Here is a 17,682-nt window from a genome sequence, read left to right as displayed (position 1 = left end):
TTCTAAGTAGCAGTTTTCTTTTTATTATTAACTTTGAAGGTTGCTGAAACGGCTTTTTCCCATACAGAATCTGTATGTGCGTTGAATGTGGCTTTGGCATCTATCAAAGGTTGTGTGAGGTCTAGCTGACTAGTGCCAGGTACATCCCAGTCCTGATCGAACAGCCGAGCACCCTTTACGTGCCAGGTTCTTCTCTGGACGCAAGTGAAACAGGCCGGGGAGAGTCTCCTTGTTGGTGGCATTGGGCCTAATGTAAATTTCCTAGGTTGGGAGACAAATGTATTAGCAATGTCAAAAGATAATTAGCTTAGTTTAATAGTTTATTTATAAATTATGTAATAATATGGGTCCTCTGCCATCACTGAGATGGACAGCATTTGGAAATTCACTCATTTTATATATTTCCCTGGCAGTTTTGAGAGCCCAAAACAAACTCTGGCTTATATTCATGGACCTCTGCTCAAGTAAGTGAACTGAATGAAATGAGTAACAAATACCCCAGTTTATATAGTACAGCAAAGAGCAGGAGTGGTTAAACACCTTATTTTTTGATGATCAATGAGGGGAATTTTACCCTTATAATCATTCATTCATTATAACTTCCCTGTTCCTTGGATTTCATTAATAATGGCAGTGGAGGTACATCTTCATTAGTGAGTGAGAGGGGGGAACTAGGGATACCCCACCACACACAGTCACATTTCTAACAATCTAGAGCCCTAAAAGTCAGGGGCATTAAGAGCAGTTAAAGCTGAAAACCACCTGCTCTGTGAACGGTCTTTCTGTAAGTCCTGTTCAGCATGTGCCAGCGCCTCCCTGGTGCCGGTGCCAGGGTGGGGCCGGTCCCTCTGAAGTCCTCCGCAACAAGAAAGGTTCTGTTGTGTTCAGACTCACTCTGTAACCACCTGAGGCTCTGCCCTCCAGTGACTGCAGATTTCTCAGTGTTAACTAGGAGGCCTGGAAGGGGGAAAGGGGCGGGGGGTGGGGGTAACAAACAATCACCTGCAGAGCCAGGAAACTCTCTACACACCATCAGTGTTGATGTGTTTCTCTAGCAGCTGTTTACAGAACACAAGAGCTGGTACTTGTTATGTAAGTTCCTTCCTTTCCTAATAGCATCTTCCAGAAAGACTGTTCTAAGTCAAGAATTGAAGTTGAGTTACTTGTAAGAATAGATATCCTTTCCCACATTATTATTTTAGGTAAGAGCCAACAGCTTCCATTGATGCTTGAAGCAGTGATCTTTGGAGATTTTTAAAAATAACTCTATAATGCAAATTAGGTTATGTAAGCTTTACAGCACAGCTAGAAATAGAGAACAGAAACCATGTGGGAATCTGGGCCAGAGTATTTCTCTCCATCCAGCAAATTCCTTTGGGGCCTGGGAATTGAGTGAGTTAATACACAGAGTGCTTTGACTAGTACCTGGTACACAGTAGGTACTCAGTAAATGCTGACTATTCTTAACCATGGTTGGCTGAGGTGACAAAATTCACGTTGGGGGAGGCAAGGCTGTGCTGGCAGGTAGTTGAGAAGCAGATGTGTGGCCTGCTTGTGGGGAGCTGTGTTGGTTCCCTAATGTTGACAGGTTTGGGGTGCCCCAGGCTTTGGAAGAGGACTCCTGCATCTGGGGGTCAGACAGGAAACAAAGCAAACATTTGGCTAGAGCTGACGTGGGAGGTTGCTGCAGACCTGTGCTGCATGAAGATGCTCGTGATTCTGCTGTGGTAGTTAAACTGATGGACAGTCTGCTGCCAGGGGTTCATAATACTTGCTTTGGAATTTAACTGTGCTTAGAACTTCAAAGAGGCCAAGCTTAGAATATCAAGCTACTGATTCTAAGTTTCCTACCAGTGCATTAGTTAAAATATATATATATATATATATATATATATATATATATATATATATATATATATATATATATATATATATATATATATATATATACACACACACATTTGATTACAGGCAGCCCTAGAACCTGACATTCAGAGCTCACCAGTATCTGGCAGGTAGAAAGCAAGTTACAAACCACAGAAAAGAGAGAGACCGGGTGGTATGCTTAGAAGGCTCCTGACTCAGATGCTTCTCTGCTGCAACACTTGGGGAAAAAAATTTTTTTTATCCCCACATAAGGTCTCCATTCTGTCGGTTAATCTTAGGAAAAAAAGTATCTGTCTGTCCATTCATCTACCCATCTTTTCTCTTTGTCCATCTATCCATTTATCTGTCTAGACACAGTTGGGAAGTTGCTTTTCAGCAAAAGGAAAAATGAGATGGTTGAAGTCAGTAAGGGGTAAGGGTCGTACTGTCCGTCTCTGGCTCACACTGTCTGCATGGACCTCAGGAGCCTCTGAAGGTGTGCAGCTGGCAGGAGGTGAGCTGAGTGGGGATACGGATTGTGACCTCTGATGTGCTGAGGTTATAAAAACTGTGTAGACAAGGAGTGAGTGTTACCTTTAAAGGCAAATAAGATAGATTTGTATTATAGTCAAGAGGCTTTTCTGAAATCCAAGAGATATTTTTGTAAGCCATGTCGTGGCAGAAGTGACCCCATTCCTCCCTCAGCTGTGGCTGTTTGGTAAAATCCTTGTCTCGTTAACCAAGGCGGAGGGAAGACCTTGTTTTACATTTTTCTTTTTGTCTTGACCAATCAGTTAACATTTTAATCACTTGGTCCTTCTAAGGAGGGTCTTGGGGCCTTTCTTGGAAAAACTTTGCTATTTCTGCAAACTGTGCTGCCTCTGCTGATAGGTAGCATGGAGACTGCCACCATCTGCCCAGGCAGCTTAGAGTCAGATTAGCATATCCCAGCTGGAGCTAGGTGGGCCTGAGTCATCTTTTTGGCTGCTTACGGCCCCCAGGAGGTAATGGGATTAGCCTGCTGCTGTGAGGACACCCTCTTTGCACTGCCTAGAAGGCAGTCTCTGCTCTGTTTCAGTTTATTCTACCTTGATCCTTTTATGTGGTTTGGAAGAACATCTGCATTCAAACATCAGCTAAGTGTCCATGGTAGTTAAGAGTGACCCTCAGTTTAGGTCATTTTGGGCTGTGGCAGCAGTAGACTGAAGAAGCAGGAACAGAATAGAGAGAAGAAAGGTCCTAAATGGGTGTCTTGTGTGTGCCAGGCACTTGACATTCTTACTTCTCAGCCTTCTTGGAGGTGGTATTCTCCCTATTTTAGAGATAGAGAAAGCTGAGGCCCAGAGTTAAGGAAGTTGAGAATGAAACCCAGCTGTTTCTGGGTTTTCCTGCGATGTGGCGCTGTGGACTGAGTCTGGAGAGAGGGTGAGGTGGCGCAGTGGGCGGCAGGGAGGCGGCGTGTGGGTGGTGAGGCAAGGCCTGGACACCAGCCGGCGGCCTGACTGTCACAGGATCTTTTGAGCTCACAGGCTCAAGCCAATCCTAGGTTCTTTTGCTGGAATCTAGGCCTTGTGACTTGAGGTCATTTTAGACCAGATATCCTGGCCTAAAATAGGGCTATTCTCTTCTAGAGCATTTGGAGAAGATGAACAAACTGGGAAGGTGGACTGGGAGACCGAGATGTGGTTGTATAAACAGAGGCAGCTTTTGTATTTGAAGCTTGTTTTTCCATTTGAACATCAATGAGAAATCGAGGTGTGTGTTTTCAGTTAGCTAAGGCTTAAGTACATGCTCTCTGGCCTGAGACTGGGGATGTCTTCAAAGATTTGAGCAAGACTCTGAAGGAAAGCTGGAAGGCTTTGGCTCATTGGGTAGAAGGAAGGGGGCAGCCCAGGTTCAGGTGCAAGTGCTGAGCAGAGACGGGTTTGGGGCAGATTGCGGCGGCCTGTTCTGCTTGCCAGGAGTGTCCCCTGGACTCGGCTTCAGGGGAGGCTGCCAGCCTGGAACTAGCAGGCTTCCTCAGCTCTGCCGGGTCCTCCGCTGGTCAGTCCTGGCTGGGTCTCTACGTCGGGTTAGGTGGGGGTGGGGATGGACGCACAATCTTCAGGGGAAGATACTCCTCCCTAACCCCAAGTCATCATCATCCTTGGCGACCTGCCGTAATCCTGGAGGGGAACAGGAGGAGGGACCCTTCTCCTAAAGGCAGGTAGTGTAAGTTCCCGAGCGGTGGCTTGTGCGTGAGGGAGAGGGGTGCCTGCGCGTGCCGGGCCCACCAGCAGAGCCCTTGCCCGGCCAGCACCACGTTCCCTGCTCCAATGGCCCCATTCGGAGAACAGCAACGCAGGAGTGGTTCCCACTCCATGGATAAGAAAATTGAAGCCCAGAGACCTCTCCAAACCACCCAGCTGATTTGTGGCAAAGCACTGTGGCTCCTAATGAGTAAGTTTTTAACCACACAGAAGAAATTGCATTCTAACAGAAGCTCTTTCTTAGGGATGAGATTTGAACTCCACCACAACTGTGGGAATATAGAAATTTTACAGATGAGGAAATAGAGGCTTGAACAAAATGACTTGCCCAAAATTACACAGCTCGTATGTGGCCGAGCCCCCCCCCCCCCTTGTTCTGAGAGCGCTGCGCTCACCAGTGGTGGCTTGTGTTCAGTCTGGACTTGCTGCCTGGCCTGTTTTCCAAAACTGGCAACAGTTTCCCCTCCTCTTTATGGTGCATTCTACTTACCTTTCTTCTAGACTTCTGGGATATATCCTGTGTAGTCTGAAACAAAACATACAACCAACCTGTCTCTCCCCCCTACTCCCATTGAGGGAAGAAGAAGAAACCAGACTTCAGGCTCATTCTGTTCTTTTCTGGCTCCTTTGGAAGAACTGTTAGCTGGCTCCAGGGCCAGGTGACTTGGGTTGGGAGGCCTGTTTTTATTTTATTTTTTCCCCTCCAGCTGCACAGTTGGGTCTGTTTCCACAGACCACCTTTCTGTACTATAACTGAACTGTGTGATAAAGTGCAGAACAGTAGTTGCTGGTGGACAGGCCCTCGGGTGGTGGGGTGGCAGGGCAGGGATGTGCTGCTGCAAGCAGGCTTCTTTACATCGAGCCTCATCCACGTTCTGGTTGGAGGCTGTCGTCTGTTCCTGGCGAGGCCTTCATTATGTGCTCTAACCAGAGGGGTTGCCCTCCCAGTCACACGCTTCCCGGGGCACTGCTGCTAGGGGCTCGGCGGACCCGACATCACGTAGATGGCCTCAGCAGTTGCTCAGCTTTCGAACATCCTTCACGCCCTTGGAGGCTCCATGAAGGGAAATAAGGTGGACATCGTCTGGGAGGGACCACTCCTTCCACATAAATCATCTGGAAGGTGGTGCCTGAGCAACTCGGAAAAGCTGGAAGTACTTCAAAATAAGATGGGTTGAAGCTGGGGAAGGGGAGAGCTGGAGAGATCACGGACCTTTCCCTCTGCTATTCTGAAGGGTTGTATTTACTTGTTGTATGCGGTTCCAGAAGGGAAAAGATAGTTATAGTAAAGCAAGTTGGGCAGTTTGAGCTAAAGTGTGCCTCTCTTGAGGAACTGGGCTGCCTTCGTGGAGTGGGTGTGGTGAGAAGTGAGCCCCATGTTACCAAGAGTGTTCAAGCAAGAAGCCAGCTGTTAGCAGAGTGCAGAGGAAATTCTTCCATGGAACGTTGATTCACACAAAACACTTAGGATTGGTGACACTGCCAAGACCACGTCTCTCATCTTGGTCACATGGATTTCTTGAAACATTCACCTTCACCTACGTTAACGTTAACCAGGTTCTGTGCTGGGGAAGAATAAGCAGTTGAAAACGTCAGGATTTTCAGCTTAGACGACCGAGCAGAAGGGAAGGTGAAACCACTGACCAAGAAGGAGCACACAGGAATGGGAGGGGATGCTCAGGGCCTTGAACAGAACCAGAAAGCCCACCTCCTGTGCTGAGGAGGTCTCCCATTCAGTCCAGGAGAGGAGCCGGCCCTATGAAGAGACTGGCGTGCGAGAGAAGACTTAGAACTGAGTGACTCAGTTACAGGGGCTCTGATGGACGTGGCCAAGGCTTCCTGTTGAAACTGGCACCATAGCTGGTAGGAGTTTGCCCAGCAGAGGGTGGTCAGATTTCAAGAAGGGGGAGTGTGGTGTGCATAGAAGGGAGTGGACTCTCGGGACAGTGTGAAGGTGCTTGTTAATGGGAACCTGGAAACCGGTATGGTTAGGAGGGGGAGGTAGCAAATGAGATGTGCAGTTCGGGGCCACTGTGTGACAAGCCTTGGGTGCTGTGCCCTTCAGTGATTACCATTTTCCTAAATGGTGAGAGAATTCTGGAGGGTCGATTTGGACAGTTGGGTGGGGAAAGACCAGAGGCAGGGAGAAGGGTGTGGGGTCAGGGACCCACAGGTACCCCATGCCCATCAAGGGGACAGGGCCCTGCCCAGGTACTCCCAGACCACTGTTCAGTAGGTGGTTTCTGCTCTGCTGAGCTTGCCAATCAGAGAGTGACAGGTACTGGGTGTTCATTCATACAGAGGCCTTCTGCTTTTTAAAGAAGTGATGTTTTGGCTTTTTTACCTGGGCAAGTGTTGGAGCTCACTGGATTCACTGGTACTGCAGGGCCTTTAGCCAGTGCAAAGATGTAGACTTGCTTTACAGAGTACTTTAAGGAGTGGAAAAAGGTGAAACTGAGACTGCTAGAGAATTTGCTTTGGGCTTCAATTTTGTGTCTGTCCTGCCCCCTCTGGCTCATCCTGAATAGGGGGGCAGGGAGACCCAGGAGGAGTCGCCGGGGGTTGGGCGGGGCAGGCGGTTTTCCCATGTCCGTATTTCTGTAGCTCTGCTGGAGACCAGGGCTAAGGTGGTTTTGAGCCTTCAAGTCAGAGCTCTGAACAGGTGCTCCAAGACACTGATCCCCTCGGCCCTTGGTGTCTCTGTGAGCGGCCCTGTCTGTTTACACCAGCAGGCCACACACATACCACCTCCGTGTGAGTCACAGCGTGGAAAAACATGGGAATGCTGCCTCGGACCTGGTGTCAGCAAACTGTCTTGGAAAGTCTAGGCAGTAAATTTTTCAGGTTCATGGCCCATTTGCTTTGTCACAGCTACTCAGCTCTGCCCTCGTGGCACCAGAGTGGCCAGAGGCAGTGCATAAAGACGACGAGCGTGGCTGTGGGCCGACAGGCTTCACTTACTGAACAGGTGTAAGTATGGGTGGGCCATACTTTGCCGATTCCTGCCTCAGGCTGTGATTACTCACCCTCCGGCTTAGTCGTGACTGGACACTTCCTCCTGTCTGCTGCACGGACCATCTATCTTTCCACAAAGGCTTCCTGAGCATCTGTCCTGTGTGAGCCATGAGGATAAGGAAGGTGCGGTCCTTGCCTGTAAGGACCCTAGGTTTTGAGTGAGAGGTGGGCACTGAGGGAGCAGGTGGTTGAAGAAGGAACTACAGGACGGGGCTGAGGCGTGGCCGAGGGGGAAGCGGGAGAGCCGGGCAGGGGGCAGCTGTGTAGAGGACGGAGGGCTGCACGGGCGAGTTGGGCCCAGCCTGGGAGCTGAGGAGTGTGGGCTGTGCTCTCGGTGCAGCTGGGCCAGAGGGTTGTTTGTGCTCAGGACGGCAGTGATCACAGATGCATTTTGGGGAGTATCCTCTGGTTGTTGAAGACTGTGTTTTTGGTTACAAATGGTATCTTTCAGTTCAGTTGACTTTAGCCAAGGGTTTGGTTACTACTGTTGGCACTCAGGTGGGCAAGAGGCCTGGAGAATTGGGAAGCTTTTCTGGCCACCGGCCTTAGTGGGCCAGGGAGTGCCACACCTTTTTAACATGACAGAGCTTGATAAAATCTGCCGTCTTCAGGCTCCTCTTGCTGTACTGAAGATAGCTTCGAAGGGCAAGAAGATGAAACATTCTGTCTCAAGTCTAACGCTGGCTCGGGGCCTCGGTGTTTACGGGGGTGAAAGTGCTGGGACGGGCTTCCCCTCCGTGTGGCCAGCACACGGGACAAGCCTTCAGAGGCGCAGGGAGCTGACAGCTGCGAAGCAAAGCTTCTCAGCAGGTGAAGGGAACTGCTGTTGACGGAGTACCTGGGAGGTTCCAGGGACGTGAGCTGCCAACTTTCTCCTTTTACCTGAAGTTGGGAGGGGGTGCCGGCTGTGCGTGCAGTGTCGGGAGAGGCCGGGAGGGTCGGGCCGCTTGCGCTGCTGTTTCATGGAGCCCTGACAGGCCTGTGGGAGCAGGTGAGAATCACGTGCTGCGCAGGGAAGGGAAGGCAGGTGCCTGAGGCCCGAGGCTGAGAGGAGGCAGCTTCACACGAGGCTCAACCAGGGCGGCTCTGGCAGCACCAGGCTGCAGACACGGGTCCTCTGGGGAGCGAGGGGCTGAGGGATTTGGTGCGGCCCCGAGCCGTGGGGCGGACATAGGGAGGGGGACTTGGGAGGGTGGTGGGGTGCTAGGTAGGGAATCTCTCAAGCCTTAGGGAATCGGCTGCTCTGAGTGAGGTCGTGTCTCGTCCTGAGCCAGGCGGGGGCTGTGGGAGGAGGAGCTGTGGCTCCAGGGCACATACACTGTCACTGGGCTCGTCCAGCTCCCGTTCTCTCGGGGAACGGGCCTCTGCATCCTGCTGCCTGGGGCAGGGGGCTCTTGGGATGACAGCAGGTGCGTAACTTCCCATCTCTAAGGAGTGCTCCTTGTGTCTTCTAGAGGCGCTTCTGGGCTTGTGAAAGGGAAAGGACAAAGGCAAGCCTGGCACAGACAGAGGTCGGGCTGGCCTGTGACGCCAGGTGTGGTCCCATCAGGCAGCCCGGCCTGCGCTGTGGCTCTGGCCTCTCCGGGAGGCTCTTGTCTGCAGGGCACCATGGTCCCTTCTGGAGCTCGAGCCTGGCCCCCGCCCACGGTCATAAGCTCAATGCCATCTGTCTCATGTTCCTGCTCAGGGTTAACAGGGGAATTTTTTTCTTTGATTCTTACCTAAATACTTCTACTGTTTTGGGAAGCCAGTTTTTTTTTTTTTTTTCCTTGTTCCCGGAAGTGAGTCACGGAGGAGTTTCAGACAGCTAAGACCACTGGCTTTAAGGCCTTTGTCCACGTGTAGTTTATAAAGAAAGCTGCATCTTCAGCGTCCAGCCTTCCCCCCACTTCCCTTCCGCACGGCTCGAGCTCACTGTGCTTCCAGGCTGAGCACCGTGCCTCTCCTCCCGAGAAATGGGCCCCTGCTGCTCACAAACACCTGGGGCTGAAGGAGCTGTGGTTTGGTGGGTCAGTGGCAAGACACGCTGATCCAGATCCACTCCTTTCCTTGACACACTTGTGTTGCTCTGTAAGCCACCTCCACCACCTCACCAGCCCCCTTGGGCTGTGGCCCTGACCCCCAGGTGGTGGTGACCACCCACACACGAGGCACAGTTTAGAATTTAGTCGGGCAAGCCCTGGGTCCCAATACCTCTTCTCTAACCTGCCAGGCCAGGAGTGCTGGCACCACACGCTTCCCTTTCCTGACCACAGCGGCATCTCGTGTTCAGACCAGCCCTGTGCAGTCAGGCAGGGTTCACACTGCACCCCTACCTCTTAGAGGAGACACGGAGTACTGCTTATTCCCTCATTCACGTAATGTAGGTTCTCAAACAGCAGGCATCCTCAGGGCTCCTAACTGGGGCCTTATTTTCTGCATCTCCCAGGAATTGGGCGTGGCTCTGGCTGGCTTGTGAGCTGTCTCCAGCCTCCAGATGGACTTCCTTTTTGGGGCAGGGGCTTGAGGTGGCAAAGGGAGTGCTTGGTTGAGGTGGGATTCCTCTGCCTCTGTCCCTCCTTGTCTTCTAGTGAGTTACGAGCCACCTGCCTTGGGAAGACTTCATTTACTTCAGCCTTTAGCAGTGTTTATCCCATTTTCCCCAAAGTATCTGTGAACTCAGGCCTTTTACCAGGGACCATCTGGCTTGTGCTGAACCTTTGTCCTTGGTAAGTGGCTGGTTGGGGCCCAGCCACATCTTCAGGAAGACAAATCTCCTGAGGCAGCTCTAACTGGGGTGAGGGCACTTTCAGGAATAATGTGGTTGATGGGCCTGGTCCCAAGGGTGCTCTTGGCAGGGTGCGCTGGGGCAGGGGTGTCCTGCTTTACCTGCCCTGTAGTATTCTTGGAGAGCAGCCTCTGAGACTGGCCTCTCACCCATTCTAAGCAGAACTCACCATCTGGGAGGGAGGCAGGAGGCGGCCAGTCTAGACCTGACGCCTAGCAGGGCCTTCCCTCATGAGGAGTGAGGTGGCCCTGCTCAGTCTTAGCCGTTCCTCAGCCCCAGGATGGGGGCTCAGGAGGCATGGAGAGAGAAGGCCAAGTGTAGCTGTGGGTAGAAGACCTTTCCCTACTGCACGGTTACACACACGGCACTGGACTCCTGGCTGTAGCTTATCCTCACTCTGGTGATGGCCAAGGTAGTTTTTAGAAGTCTACTTAAATACCTATCTGTATCTATTTACTGTGTTTTTTCTGAATACGCAAGTGTAAATAGCATTATTTGCATTGCAAAGCCCTCGGCAATAACTTTATGTTGTGTATTATGTTAAATGACAATGGAGACCGCGACCACCATGGATTGTCCTCCCCCTCTGGGGCAGTGATTGCACGTAGGACTAGACTTTAAACCTTCGGTGTGGTTGCAGCAGCAGCCTGCATATGTGGACTGTCCCCAGTGCCTCGCCCAGATGCCTGGCCTTCATCCACAGGGACGCTCTGCACCCCGACTCCCACAGGCCGCGCCCACACTGGGGATCCTTTGCACTGACTGTGTTGGACTCTGCAATAGACTGACCCTCTTGTCTGGCTGCTGAAGTTTGTAATGCCCTGACATGTTGCATTTCCCCCTTTTGGATGAATAGAAATAAAAGCTTCTGTCTTCAACAGCAGTGGGCTGAACTGTTCTGTGCAAGGACTTACTGTGGTCAAGAGAAGGCTCTTGACTGATGACAGGGTCAAGTGCAGAAGCACTTTCCTGGCCCTGAGGACACTCTACCTCAGTACATGTGGTAGGATCTTCCCTTCAAGCAAAGGGATGAGGAGCCAAGGCCTAATTCCCATCCCTGTTTACAGTCCTTGGAACCCTGCTTCTCTGCTAATAGTACAGAAAGTTTACTAGACCTGCAACTTCGACCTGGCATCCTGGTGCAGTGAGTGGTGAGCTGGGGATGCTGAGTGACTGCTGAAAGAATCCTCAGCTTAGAATTTACCAGGTGCTCTTCACACACCTACCTCACTCTGTCCTGACACCCACCGCCCAGGGTTGGCATGACCCAGACACTACAGATCAGGACGCTAAGGCTCAGAGATGAAGGTACTTGCCCAAGGGAGCAGACCTACTAAATGGCAGCAGCAATTTGAAAACAAAAGCCGAAGCTCTTCCTACTGCTCCTTCCCCGCAAGGGTCCTGCAGCCCAGCTGCCCCAGTAACTCAGAGCCTAAGACCACCCCAGGGAGGGGGTCTTAGAGGGAGCCAGGCCGGGGCTTGCTGCTGCCGGCCTCCAGGTAAGTGCACAAAGGCTCCGGGTGTGTTCTGACTCTGGCTTGCCTTCCCTGCACACCCTCCGCTTGGATTTACCACCACACCAGCACGGACTGCAGCAGAGCTGGCCGGGCTGGCTCACAGGGAGCAGCCAGTTCTTGCTTTGGGGCCCTGGAAGAGGAGGTGGAGGTGGTGGCACCTGGTAGAAACCCCAGATCTTGTGATCATGGGCATGTCTTTTCACTTTTACTTTCAAGCCGGGGGAGGACATCACTTAACTCCTAGGGCTCATAAACCTACGGCAGCGAGGCCCACACAACCCCCAAAGGTCTGCAGGTGCTGCCACCTCCAGCCTGTGTTTCCCAGACTACCGCAGTGCCACACCCCAAAAGCTGCATTTACCTTCCTGCTGTGGCCTCCTCTTCCTCTCATCAACTCTCATTGATTCTCCAGGAGTTTTCCCCAAATGTGGCTGCCCTACTCCATCACCTCTCTTCAGACTCTTTCCTTTCTTCCTAGGGGACTGACAAGGAGTTTCCCAAAGTTATTATTTTTTCTTAAAGCAAGTTGGCTTAAAATCTCTCTCCAGTTTTACCATCAAACTCCTTGGCCTGGATGCCTCAGCCTAACTACCTAGCCTTGCCTCCCATCACCTACCTCACTCAGACTACAGTGCTCAAGACTGTGTCTTCCACCCAAACGCTGTCTTCTTGCCTCTCTAACCAGCAACTCCCCTCACCATCAGTGCAGAAAACGGTCACTCCCACTTGCCTCCCTTGTCATTACACACCCCCTCCTTGTTCCCACAGGGCCCCGCACACCTGTTAGTGCACTTGGCCTACAGTGTCACAGTCCTTCTCAGTCTGGGTCTCCAAAGAACAGGGGACCTCCCTGTAAGCAGGAGCTTTTCTGAATCACATTAGGCCTGTGTGCCAAGGCTGACTGGCTATGGGTGCCTTCCCCCATGCAGGGCACAGCTGCCAGGATGAGAACTGCTGCCCTCACTCCCTGCACTCCTAAACTCTGGGACCTCGGGCCTGGAAAAGCCTAGAGCAGAGCAGGCTGGCCCTTCTGGACTCACTCTTTCACCAGTTGGCCAGGAGTGTGGGTCCCAGAAATACGCCCTCCAGCCTGTGAGTGGCAAAGGGATCCCAAATGTGCCCTGGAGCCCCTGCCCTGGCCTCTGCAGAGCACCTGCCACAGCCGGGCCCCTGGCTGCCCCCACCCTGCTTCAGAGCAACTCACTCACCACCTTCCCCTCTTCAGGGCCTGCATCTCGGCCCGCTTCCATCGAAAGGCTGGGTGTAGGGGGTCCTGGAGGGCAGGTCAAGCAAGGAGGGGAACTGTAGAGTTGGGGAAGCACTGCTCTTCTTCCTGCTGCAGAGAAAGGGGATGAGGTGGTAAAGGATGGCGGAGGGTCTGGGAGCCTCGTCCCTGTGGTGCCATAATGTGAGGACCACCAGCGAACCGAAGAAAGGGGCTTTCTCAAAGATGAAGCTGGCCATCCCACCACTTTTCCTGAAAGGTTTAACAGAACATAAGTGGACTTTGGGTACTTTGCTTTTCTGCTCTTTAGCTGTTTTCCCCTCATGTTCACAGTTGGGCCTGGAATCCCTCCCATCTCTGCCTGGTGAGATGCTTTGTCTTTCAAGGTCTTACCATACCCTTAACTCCTGTAAAGACTTCCCTCAACCCAAATACACAGATCATATCTCACCGGTTATGTCTCAAAGAGGGGCAGTGCTCATGGAGGCACAGGCATAAGCCTCCCAGAGGAAAAAGCCTGCGTCTCCTCTCACCCCACAGGCCTGGCACATCTTGGCTGCTCGGAAGTGTCTGAGTGGATGAGTGGGAGGCACCGCTGGAGGCACACACACACCTACTAAACGGCCCAGAGGGTGGTCTTCTCTGCCTGCCTGTGGGAGCGGGAAAGCGTGGGGCAAGAGCACATAATGATACAACTGACTTTTACAAAGCAGTTCTGTTTATACCAAAATATTTAATGAATATGCTGTTAAAATAAAAGCAACAAAAGAAATAGTAATACAATTTTACTGGTTTATATTTCAATTGATAAAGCTGACACACTGAAACTACCCTAGCACAAAGTCCACACACCTAGTTTTAGATGGGCTTATAGCTGTTTGGTAACTGAACAAGACAGACACAGAAAGCAGTGGAGGGGGTGGTTTTGCGGGTGGGGGGGTGGTCAGAGGTTGCCCTTTGTTACCTCCCGTATCACAGATGACCTCAGCAAGCGTTAGTACAGCCAACAGGAAAATAGATACAAAACAATCCAAGTGTCTTTATATACAAACCAGTGCCTCTTAGAACCAGCTACCAGAAGACAACAAAGTCACCTGCGAGACAGCCTGTCAGCATTTCACTATATAAATTAAAAGTCTAAAGTTATTATTTTTTTAAAAAGGTGCTAAAACCTCCATTCCATAGTTTTGAAGTGAGAACTTGCAGCCCATCTGAACAGTGAGGTTCGCACCTAGCCTCACCCTGGGGAGGGCCCAGGGCCCAGGCAGGCAAGGACACAAGCCAGGAGCACGGGGGCCTCTTGGACTGTGGGTCCTGCGAATGCGTGCACGGATGGACACACACACACAGACACACACACACACACACAAACACACACATACACCCACCCACCCTCAGAGTCCTTCTCATTTGTACACTGAGAACCTTGAAGTGAAGGAGCTCTTCACAGCTCTCGAACGGCCAGACGGAGAGCAGAGCCCGACAAACTTTGAGTGAAAATAAGTGCCCAAATAACCACATAATTAAGCTGTGCAGATCAGTCCTAGTCTGGGATTTAAACACTGTCAACTGGGTGCATCGGAAAAAGATATTTATATATATATATATATATATACACACACACATACACACACATTAAGCAAAATAAGATTTGTCCAAGTTATGATTAATCCAGTCTCACAGTCGGTCAAGTCACCCACCCCAGCACTGTGGAGTCATTTGGCAGCTAACACTAAAAACGACAGGAACTATGAGAGTTGCATAGAATTGATCAGAATCATGTGAATAATGCCAAACCAAAAACCTGTGCATCGTAGAGTAACAAAACTAGGTGGCTTCAACTACAACCATGAAACCCTCCTATTTAAAACAAAGTGCTTCTCCATGTCTACCTGGAGGACCCTCTGCTGGCACTGAAGCAGGTAAGAATTATTTGAGTTAATGATTCCCTGCCCCCCCATATATATATACACATATATATATATATATATATATATATATATAGTGTGTGTATTTAAAAAAAAAGATTAAAGGTTTAGAAAAAAACCAATAGCCTGAAGGATCCCCAAACTCTTGATAATGTCAACTCAGCCCCTGGGCCTGGCAAGGAGCTGACCTACGCTGGAAAGCGGCCTGGGAGGTGACGCCGAGGAGTGACTTTCTAAAGCACGTCCAGAGCATCAGGTGAGCTGGCAGGCCTGTTAGTATCAGTAGTTAGGAGGCCTTACCGCAGAGGCTGCCTGCTTCATGAGCTCTGGGCCAGTGACCTACCGACATGCTTCTATGGATCTGACTTAGGTACATTCTGGTCCTGGGACATGTCACAGAATCACACATCTGGCCAAAGAAGGCAACAAAAGGTGTCGTGTTTTCTGAAGATGTCTGGAGGCAGCTCTGCTCTCAACAAGTCTCTTTCCCTTGAACGCCAGTTGCCGTCTTTATGGAGCTCAGTGTTCGGTTAAACCACGTCTTCTTGGCTGCCTGTACCTCGTTCAGGGCGAGGCCTAAATGGTGCTCCAAGTCCTGGAAGAGGAATGATGTACATGAGGATGCTGGTCTCCTATGCCAATGACACTGCCTCCTCAGAGCTGAGCCAAGAATTCGGTCTATTTACTCTTGAGAAGCCTCTGGAAAGTCCCCCAGTCTCATACTGGCATAGAAAGATCTGGAGTGCCCAAAGCTTTGGGGTCTTTACCAGTTAAGACCTCCTCATTTCTTTCCTTGTCTACTTATTAAAACAGCCTCCTATCTGAGTGACTCCCTCTCTGTCCACCCACTGCAAACCAGGAGACAGACCTAATGCTCTAGTTAAGAACACACCATTAATTTCCAGCAAGAGCCTTTAAAGTCTAGACTCCTAGCAAGGCATCCGAGATGCTTCACAAGCTGGACCGACCCACAGACCCTCTTCCAGCCTAGCACCCACCTCCACCCCTACTTCCTGAAGCTCCTCACTGGGCAGGCCCTCTGAGTGGCTGGACATGCCACGCCCCCCAACCAGGAATGCTCCCTATTCTTCTGCAGTTGCAACCCCTGTTCAATCTTTGACCACAACTCAGATACTGCCCATGGTGAGGCCTGTCCTCATTATCCTGGACAGTCACACAAGACATTATCTCAGCTTTGCTGCTCCAGTGCCTAGAACAAGGACTGGGCAAAGAGCAGATGCCCAGTGAATGTGTATGATGCAGAAGCCCAGATCTTGAGCTTCAGTCCTGAACTTGGTTCCTTCCACAAGCAGTGCCTAGGCCTACCTTGTACTCAGCATTGGTGCTGACTGGAACTAGCCATGCAGCATAAAGATGACCAAAGTAAGCCTCAGTTTCTTCATCAGAAAAGGAGCCTCAGAAAAATTAGGTAACATGTCTAAAGTCACAAAGCTAGTTAATGATGGGAGCCGGACATAAAAGCTCCTATTCTGAAGCCCTCAGATGCTGTACCGAGCCGTTCCTGTGCATTATCTTATTTAGTCCTCAAAGCAAACTATCAGACAGGGACCCTCATCACCTCCGCGTGCAGGTGGGGAACCGGAAGTGTAAAGAGGCTAAGGGCGGTGGTGCAGCTGTGCTTTCAAAGCCCGTGTTCTCTGCCCTACCTAGCAGGTGCCAAGTTTGATGGGTAAGTCTCATTATAAAAAAGTCCAATCCTTAGGACAAGCTATCTACTCATTAAACATCCACACATTAGTAACAAGTAATGGACTTCTTCCCATGAGGACTGTGGTCAAAGTTTAAAAGGGAAAAAACCTCAAGCCATAAAAATCATTTCTGGGGTCTCTAGCGCACACAAAGAAATCCAGCCCACACACAGGGGCGGGTCCCACTGCACAGAAGCAGAAACAGCCCTTCTCCCACTGCGGGCCTTGGGGGGGGGGCTGGGCTGGGCGTGGCTGTTACCTGTATCTTACACTCGGCTTCCACCAACTGCAGCTTGGTTTGTGCCAGCTCTAGTTCCATTTCTCTCAGCTGGTTCTTGAGCGTTTCCTTCTCCTCATCTGTGTCCTCATCTAAAACATCCTGAGCTGAGCTGACGCCCTTTATGCGCCCTTCTTTGTTGAAAAATTCACGGCAGCGCTCACAGTCATCCACTTTTTGCTGAAATTGAATGTCAGATGTGAACAAAGACAAAGAAGATGGGAAGGTGTGAGCATCTCCCTTCTGGGGAGCCAAGACATGGCTTCTCAGTTGAGCACTACAGCTTCTGAAAGACCACGTTCTCTTTGTAAACTGGCAGATGGCCTACTCGAAAAGCCACCTGGTGGTGTACATCAAAAGCAACACAACTATTCTTATGCCTTGGTCCAGTAATCTCTCTTCTAGGAACCTTGGCTAGAAAAAATGAACAAGCAGTGACTACATAAAGATTTATGTACAAGGATTTTCACCGCAGAATCAGAGATAGAAGAAAAGGGATGGGAAGATAAAGTATCCAATAATTGGGAGAAATTACATTTATACAATGAAGTATGCAGCCTGTAAAAAATTTTTGAGGAATTTTCCTAACATGGTAAAATGTTTCAGTGCTGGGTGAACTAGGACACAAAAATGTATTTAAAGAATAGTAACAAATATATATCATATTTCATGAAAAAAAATGCCAATGACTGCAAGAAACATCATTTCGTGTTCTTCTAATAAAGTATTCTGCCAAATAAACCACAGAAAGCCATCAGTTACAAAACGTCCCAATTTTAGAGTAAATGTTAAAAAAAAGTGTATCTTAGAATGAAAGAAATTCTGTATGCTAAAGGAAGTACAGAACAAAGACTGAAAGCATATACACCAAAGTGTTAGTAGTGATGTTATCTGAGTAATAATATAAGGGTTTTTATTCCCTCCTTTACTCTTATATTCCAAATTTTCTGGAGTGAACATTATTATTAGTTTTAGAATCAGAATATAAATTTTATTTAAAAAACAGATACTGTTGGTTAAACACTACTTATGTAGTATCATCCTGCTCCTGGTAAAATGCTGTTTTGTGCAAATGTGGCCACGAGCCATGGACTCTACCAGGTTTCTGCCCACTGTTATGTTAGTAAGT

At 50.0% G+C, this 17,682-nt stretch overlaps 2 protein-coding genes across 8 annotated transcripts in view; both read right to left on the bottom strand.

The window, feature by feature from the left end:
- Positions 1-15,049, bottom strand: LOC116152736 (uncharacterized). 2 transcript variants are annotated; one of them, XM_031450415.2, is made up of 5 exons: positions 14,911-15,049; positions 12,623-13,289; positions 11,776-11,896; positions 763-957; positions 1-261 (listed from the first exon to the last, which is right to left on the bottom strand). In XM_031450415.2, exons 2-5 carry the CDS (start codon positions 12,992-12,994, stop codon positions 248-250), a joined length of 702 nt encoding a protein of 233 aa, XP_031306275.1. In that variant the 5' UTR covers positions 12,995-13,289; positions 14,911-15,049; the 3' UTR covers positions 1-247. The 2 variants fall into 2 exon arrangements, with proteins under 2 accessions (XP_031306275.1, XP_031306274.1); XM_031450414.2 differs by having other exon boundaries at positions 1-957.
- Positions 13,353-17,682, bottom strand: part of RABGAP1 (RAB GTPase activating protein 1) — a 134,637-nt gene continuing 130,307 nt past the window's right edge. For all 6 annotated transcript variants that reach the window (XM_031450405.2, XM_031450401.2, XM_064490500.1 and 3 more), the window contains 2 exons: positions 16,536-16,733; positions 13,353-15,162 (listed from right to left, as the gene is read on the bottom strand). In XM_031450405.2, the coding sequence (XP_031306265.2) occupies positions 15,040-15,162; positions 16,536-16,733 (321 nt within the window). In that variant the 3' untranslated portion in view covers positions 13,353-15,039. The remainder of the gene's footprint in view (positions 15,163-16,535; positions 16,734-17,682) is intronic.

The sequence above is a fragment of the Camelus dromedarius genome, chromosome 10, assembly GCF_036321535.1.
Source record: "Camelus dromedarius isolate mCamDro1 chromosome 10, mCamDro1.pat, whole genome shotgun sequence".
Taxonomy (NCBI): Eukaryota; Metazoa; Chordata; class Mammalia; order Artiodactyla; family Camelidae; genus Camelus; species Camelus dromedarius.
The sequence above is the reverse complement of the archived record's forward strand: the minus strand, read 5'-3'. Positions and strand labels throughout refer to the sequence as shown.